The 7708-nt window shown below is 26.8% G+C and overlaps 1 protein-coding gene and 1 long non-coding RNA gene across 4 annotated transcripts; both read left to right on the top strand.

Annotated features, from left to right (window-relative positions):
* Positions 1 to 536: 536 nt before the first annotated feature.
* Positions 537 to 3105, top strand: LOC149886405 (uncharacterized). 3 transcript variants are annotated; one of them, XR_016454096.1, is made up of 4 exons: positions 537 to 713; positions 1012 to 1131; positions 1543 to 1647; positions 2929 to 3105. It is a non-coding gene; the product is annotated as an uncharacterized LOC149886405 (long non-coding RNA). The 3 variants fall into 3 exon arrangements; XR_016454094.1 differs by lacking the exon at positions 2929 to 3105 and adding an exon at positions 1780 to 2891; XR_016454095.1 differs by having other exon boundaries at positions 543 to 713; positions 1543 to 2221; positions 2929 to 3101.
* A 3159-nt stretch (positions 3106 to 6264) lies between these two features.
* Positions 6265 to 7708, top strand: LOC149886404 (uncharacterized). Its single transcript, XM_090092979.1, has 3 exons — positions 6265 to 6444; positions 6619 to 6778; positions 7473 to 7708. Exons 1-3 carry the CDS (start codon positions 6277 to 6279, stop codon positions 7655 to 7657), a joined length of 513 nt encoding a protein of 170 aa, XP_089949105.1. The 5' UTR covers positions 6265 to 6276; the 3' UTR covers positions 7658 to 7708.

The following is a 7708-nucleotide window of genomic DNA, read 5'->3' as shown; positions in this document are numbered from 1 at the left end:
TCCCCAAAACTGATGGAGCCACTACACATAAAGAGGCTATTCTTATTTATTATTTACTAATTTATAACTTAGTCAATTGTTTCCTTTACCACTTTTAAAATTTGTATGTTTTTATGTAATAGTTGAACATGCTGAAACTCAACTCTCAAAAGAAATATTCTATTGTGTCCTTTGAAGAAAATGAAAAAGGTTGCATGGAAGTTGTGCCAACTTGTTGGTTACTTAGTTCATACGAAGTTTGGTGGCCAAGTCACCTCAAGTCTATGTCACATGTTGGAAAACTTATATCTGACTGTGTGATGCCTAATGAAAGTCTATGGGAGAAACTGCCTGTTAGATTGCTGGGAAATTCTAGTAAGCATATGTAATGGTAATCAATAACATAACAACAATAACAAGATATTTATTTTTCTATAATCATTTTTTACAATAATCTTATCTTAATATAATCTTAATATAATCTTAATATAATTAGCACAGAAACGTTTAACGTTTAACGTTTAACGTTTAATGTTTAATGTTTAACGTCGTTTCGTCATTAGTTACTAGGCTTTGAAAAAGCGCGTTCTCTAAATGCACGCGGCCATTGGAGAAAGATCTCTTCAGCGAGTTGAAACTCTTTTCCTTTTGAAATCTAATCATTAGTTTAGATATATTACATAAAGAATCATATTAAGAGAAATGATAATCGTTAAGATCATATTATATTTGAAGTAAGTATATAAAATAGTTATATATACATTTTTATTAGCTAAAGTAGAAAGGATTTAAATTTTTATCAGAAAAAGTAGAAAGGATTTTAATCTTTTAAATCGTTTGTATTTTGTTTGTTTTAGCTTTTCTTTTAGCAGTTTTATTTTTGATATTTTATTTTTTAGAAGGAAAATAAGGGTATGGATGTTATTTAAAGTTATACTAATGCTATTTCCATAAAATGGTTATTACTACTTTGAAATCATTACTACTTTGAAATTTCTGTGATGCTATTTAACTATTATTGTTCTTTTTTAGAAAATTTAGAAAAGTAAATTAAAATTTTGTGCCAACACTGACATGGCATGTCACATGTTACTGTATGTAAAGATTAAATTTTGTTGTGAGGATTACAGTTCTTATGAGAAAAAAAAGAAGGTAAAGTGAATTGTTTGTAAATATATATTTTGTATCTTTTTAAATTTTCTTACATCATTTTTAGAATTTTTGTTTTCACACGTTTATTGTTTGCATATATGCTTTTTTGATATGTATGTGTATTTGGTAATAAGTGCTTTATAGTTGTTTTATCAATGTGTTTTTATAATAATGTAAAGTGTTTTTTTACTGTTTGTGTATGTGTTACATAATTGTTTTAAAAATGTGTTTAAATATGTATATAAGGTATTTATTTATTTTAGTATTAGTATATATTTAACCTTATATACTTATTTAAACACATTTATTGTGCTTATAGTTTGTACATATGTTTATATTATGTTCTTTCTGTGTTTTTAAAGTGCTGTGACTTGGTAAACATCTACCTGAAAATCAATTGTTGTATTTTAGAGAAGGAGCAGAACATATGGCTTTAGATCGTGCAGCTCAGCGTGATATGCACCTAATGGCATGGTTTAAGTTAAATACTGAAAATGAAAGAGCATATTGCTATTCGTATGTAGACATTCCTTATCACTTTATATTTGATGATAAACATTGTAAATGGAAGGATAGATAAAGGGGTGGTAATAAGGTGATAGTAAGAATGTATAAAGTTAATCCAACTGGAGAATAGTTTTTTCTTAGACTGTTACTTTTGCAAGCAAAAGGAGCAACATCTTGGGAGGATGTGCATACTTTTAATGGTATTGTCCATGCCAAAGAAAATTAGACAGTTGTTTTCAATTATTTTAACCTTTTGTGAACCTGACAATCCTTTACATCTCTGGAATACATACAAATTTTTTATGATGGAAGATTTCATTCACCACTCAGTCCCACTTCTAATAGCTGAACAAGCTACTCTTCATCAAATTGAAAAGATTATTAATCAAATGTGTTATATAAAACCATATTTGTTTATAGTTGTATATATGTTTAAATTATGTTGTTTCCATGTTTTCAAAGTGGTGTGATTTGGCATTATGTTGGGCAAGATTGATAACCTTGCCACCCAAGCGATGTACTTATAGCAGAGTTGTGACTTGGCAGCATTTAGTGCCAGGCGGAGTTACTGCTTTGGAGCTAGGTTGTGTTGTGTAGCCTTTTTTAATTATTCTCAAAACACATAATAATGTCTCTTAATGTTTAGCGTAATGTGTATGAGAGTATGCAACCTTGATCTTTAAATCCAGGGTGTTTTCATGTCCTAAATTTGAAGTAATTGAATAACTAATATTGAACATAAAAACAAATATACTTTTATGTATTTATATGTTTAGTAAAAAGATAAATATAGTTAACTTTAAATTGGTTTTCTAATTTTGCCTTTCATATTTTAATTTGGTTTGTTATCTTCACTGGATTTTAGGATCAAGGATGTAAATATTCTATTGTTATGTGTTATTGTTGTGATGTTTTGTGTTGGTATTCATTTTTAACAATAGACACCTTCATGTTGGTGACTATTGTAAAAAATGAATAATAGGTTGTTTCATTATTGGAACTTACTGCTTTTATTTATTTACTGAAAGCCAAGACAACATGGTAAAAATGCAATTTATATCTTAAATTGGTTTTTTTTTTATATACATATATAGTATTGTTAATCCTTTTGTACTTCGAAACAGATTTTATTGTTACATTTTCGATAAATGTTTATATTAACTGCCATGTCAAAATGGGTTACTATAAATAGGTACATCGATTTTCAGTTTTTATGCGGTGTTTTATTTTTGTTTTTTTTTGTTGTTGTTGTAATTATAGTATCATAATTCCATTTTTATTTTTCTTTAGGATTTACGATTGACGCATTTATACGATTTATAAAAAGAAACCTGATTACCTTTTATTGTAAATTTTGGTCAGTTAAAATGATATAAATGTATGCAATTAGTTCAATTTTTTTTAAAGTTTTCTCTATTTTAAGCCTAATAATTTGCTGTACAGTAATTTGGTGGTTAATATTGTAGTTTAGCGCATTTTTCAAATATCGAGTTACTTAAATTTTATAAGGTTTTTAACTAATTAATTAGCTTAGTTTGCATTTGCAACACTTTTGAGGAAAGAAAAAATTCTTATATACGTTAAATTTTTATATATATTAAAAAGAAAAAATTATTATACATGTAAATGATTGTTTTACATTTTATTATTCTGGTAAAAGGTCTTCATCAAAAACTTGATTACTCTTAATAAAAATAACTCTATTCTCCTGACCACCATTAAGACAAAAACGGGGAAGGGAGGTTCTTTATTAGTGTCAAAATATTGAAGAGAATTAAATTTCGAGTAACAAAACGAGTTTTAAGTAAATGGTAGCGAATTACCGTTTACTAAAAACTATTGAAACAAAGAGGCCATATATAAAAATGGTCAGATTAGTGCCATATATAGTAATGGCCAAATGGTCAGTTATTTTTAGCAAATTTATTTAGTTGTGTGCATTTAACGTTTAAAAGACAATTTCCTTTTTTCAAGAAACATGTATCAAGGGGATACCAAAAAATTAATAACTCATGTATAATTTGCGTTCGCTTTATATTAATCTTATTAAAGTTCATGTTACAAAAAATATAACAAGAATTTAGCTTTACTTTTTCGTCAATTTAAAGCATGATGAAGTCTTATTATTTTGTGTTAGTAACTAAAAACGTATTGTGTTGAACTTAGTTATGCCGAGGAAAATGGTTCTGCCTTACACTAATATGACCTATGTCAATGGTAAATTACTCAATATTAAATAATTGGTAAATTATTTTACCTCCGCATACTTTTTATTTTAACTTTACAGATGGTTTAATTTTTTAAATTTGAAGGCGTTTTTCTAAAAGGGTATTAGTTATGGTTTCGCAACTTTAAATTGTGGAATACAGCCACTATAAATTAACAGACCGACCATAACCCGTTTTACGGGTTGCTTATTGCTAGTATAAATAATTATTATTATTACAAAATCATAATAATTTATAGTAATAATAACAACAAAAAAAAAAATTTATATATAAAAATAGTTAATATTATATCAAAATTATTATGATATAATATTAATTATTTTTATATATATAAAATATTTTTTATATATAAAAAAAAAACAAAAAAAATGTATATATAAAAATAGTTAATATCATATCATAATTATTATGATATAATATTAACTATTTTTATACATACGTTTTTCTTTTGTTTTTGTTTTTTTATTACTATAAATTATTTTTATTTTTCATATTACTAAATAATATGACCCACCATAGTTTAATGACCTCTCAAATTAAAGGGCGTTCAAACTTTATATAGTCATAATTTTCAAACACTTAAAGATTAGTGCATGAAATTTTAAATTTGTACATGAATTTAAATTTAGTTAATAATAGTTAAAAAGTATTTTGTAAACTTATTTCCCTCTCATGATTAGAGCAAGGGGCCAAAATATTATGGTTTATGCAGTGCAGCATCATGCCGAGGTAAAACTGGCTCAAATATATATAAAAACATAGTTTTTTGAATTAGTACCTTCTAAAGGCTAGGTAAAGCACCTTAAAATGCTAGGTAGTTTAAAAGGCAATTTCGAGAAATATAGATTTATTCTGCGCATGCATCTTTTCAGTATTGTTTTTAGAGACGTGGAACAATGTTTCTGATAAAGCTCTGCAAACTTATTTTCAGAAGGGCTTGTATGACTATATTTAATATAGTATTGAATACAATATTATATTGTATTGAATATAATATTATATTGAAGGGAATAATATGACTAATAATAAGCATATAGACATATAACATACAAAACACACATAAACCAGTAAACATGAAAATAAAATTTATAATAAAAAAAAGGAAAAATAAACAAAAAAGGTAAAGATAATTATCATATCATTAGAAAGAAAATATAAAGTGTTTTCCAAATATTTTTATTACTTTTAAAAAACCTATTATATGTTTTAGTTTATTTTAAGTTTTACATCCTTTTGTGGTTTGGATGGTTTTCCATAATGTCATTTAAATGACATTATGGAGAAGTTAAGTCCTGATGTTAATTTGGTATGCAGATCAGGACTGCGTACTTTCATTGCAATACTACCACTAGGATGAATATCATCTAGGAGATTACTGTGAAATGCAGAGAAACAAATTTGCTCCATTTGTTTGTTTCCATTTTGTTTGTCAAGGTTTGTGCTTGTAGCTATAGAATTTATAGAGGTGTATAAAAACAATAAGGGCTTATAAGAACCCTACTGACTATACTCATGAGGTGAATATATTAAAAATAAATAAAAGCATGACAATGCTTTTAGCATGACATTAGCATGACAATGAAAAATATAAAATATAAGTGGTAGTACTGTATTAGATTAGTAATTTATTTAAGCAATTATTATCTATTTAAGCAGGTATTATTTACATATTTTTATATAACTTTTTTTGTAGATGCATTATTAGGAGCAAATGAAAAAGCAGAACAGCTTCTTTACACTTCAAATATAGAAAGTGACGAAAGCAATGAATTTGATATTGCTCCTCTAAAAAAGCGACAAAGAAAATCTTCAAAAAATTTTAATGAGTTTCATGACTGTGAAAACATCAATATGTCGCCTTCATTTAAAGAAGCGATTCCCATGAGTAAAATCTTTCGAAAACCAAAGAATCTAAAATCAGGTAGTTCGAAAAGTTTTCAGACAAGCCAGGAAGAACGCAGCATTTCTTCGATTGCGGCAAGTGAAAACTACGAACCAACATTTATTGCAAGCAGCTCTACTAATGCATGCATTAAGAAGTCAGATTCAATAATTAAAAATACAGCTCCTCAATTGAACAATTTAGAAGAGCCTGAAAGTAGTGAAGACTACATCCCTCTCCCATTACCCATAAATACAATAGATGACCTTTGCAAGTCAGTTTTTGGTAATAATTTGTGTATTTTTTTTACTATTTTATTATAGTTTTATTGTATATTGTTTATATTTATTTTTATGGCATAATGTTAAAAAAGCAATTAAGAAATCAATCAATATGAAATTAGAATTATAGTTACCATATTATATTCATGATATCAATTTTACATTTGCAGCTTTTCAAGGAAAGTGTCTGCGCTTGATTTCCAGCATGCAATATGAAATCAAGCAGGTTAACCAAAGATTGGACTCTATGGAGCAACGAATGATAACTATTGCGTTATCATCTTCAAGTACTACTAGATCATCAGCAGCTGGTCAAACAATGCCAATTATAAGATGGGAAATTCCTATTGAAACAAATGATGATTTGCTGGCCACAGAGCAGCTATTGTCTGATAAAGACAAAATGAATTCTCTTGTAAGTTATATATTCTCATATATTCACATATAATATACATTAACGTGAACACAGTTTGTAATCATACAATTAGTATTTGCTTTGAGGTCAGCTAAATTTATTGTGGAATATAATTTAGTAAAATTTAGTAAAATGTTTTATATAATAAATCTATTCGTGCATATTCGCTATTAGATTCTCAGATTGGTATTAGTCGGTGGGGAAGATTATAAAAAGATGACTTCGAATGTGATGGCTTCTTTATTGTCAAAAGAGGTTAGCCTGCAATACTCTATGCAAGGCCGAAAGAACAAAAAGTCTTTTATAAGCTTAGTGCTATATAAGTGTGTGATAGGTAAAATGTTGTGTTTATTAAATTAACCACCTATTTTTTTATTATTTTTATGGTACTTAAATTTAAAAAGTTATGATTGCATTTAAAGTTTTAATATCTACTATTTATTGTATAATAATTTATTGTATTATTGCATATTGTTTATTTTATATTATTTGTATGGGAAGGGAGGCAATTTTTACACTTTTCCAAAACTTCAGATTTTTGAGATTAATCACAAATCTCTGATTTATTTTAAAAATTTATCTTTACTGATCTAAAACTTGTTTCTAGAAATATAAATTGCAACTTTTAAACCTCTTTTTTAGTTGAAGAGAGAAAAAAAAAAGAGTAGCCTCTTCGACTGAAGTGGCCCCCTCGGCCTTGGGCAAGTGAAGAATAGAAAAATAATCTAATTAGCTAAAATCTAAATTTTGAAAAAGATTTGTAAAAACAATAGTTTGATCTAATTTATAATTTATTGTACTGTAGAATTTTTATCGAATTTTGTAATATTTAATAAATAGATTATAGATATAGTCATTAATCTCAGAGAATATTAAAGCTGAAGATTTGAGACATTATGTTTCTTTAGCTGTAAAGAGTAACTAAAGTTATTGTTTATATTTTAGTTAATTGAGATATTGAATAGCTAAAGAAAAATACTATATATAGTATGTTAAATAATAACCAATAAAATATTTTTGCCTTACAGCTGCTGTACAACAGAAATTTAATAAATGTACAGATAAAGAAATCAGAGATCGGATGAGCTGTTTTCTTGCACAAGCTGGAGATAGGAATGGAGGTCGAAAAAATCGTTTCTCAAAGGTGCCAACGATTAATCCAGATAGACAATGTATCGACAATGAACATATAGACATTGATTTTAATAATTGATTAATTGTGCTTGTGATTCTTGTTTTGTCTAATAATTGATATATATTTAAA

The sequence above is a fragment of the Hydra viridissima genome, unplaced genomic scaffold (assembly GCF_058129835.1).
Source record: "Hydra viridissima isolate aposymbiotic clone 2 unplaced genomic scaffold, HvirCarnegie_v1 scaffold_7, whole genome shotgun sequence".
In the NCBI taxonomy this organism is placed as follows: domain Eukaryota; kingdom Metazoa; phylum Cnidaria; class Hydrozoa; order Anthoathecata; family Hydridae; genus Hydra; species Hydra viridissima.
The sequence above is the reverse complement of the archived record's forward strand: the minus strand, read 5'-3'. Positions and strand labels throughout refer to the sequence as shown.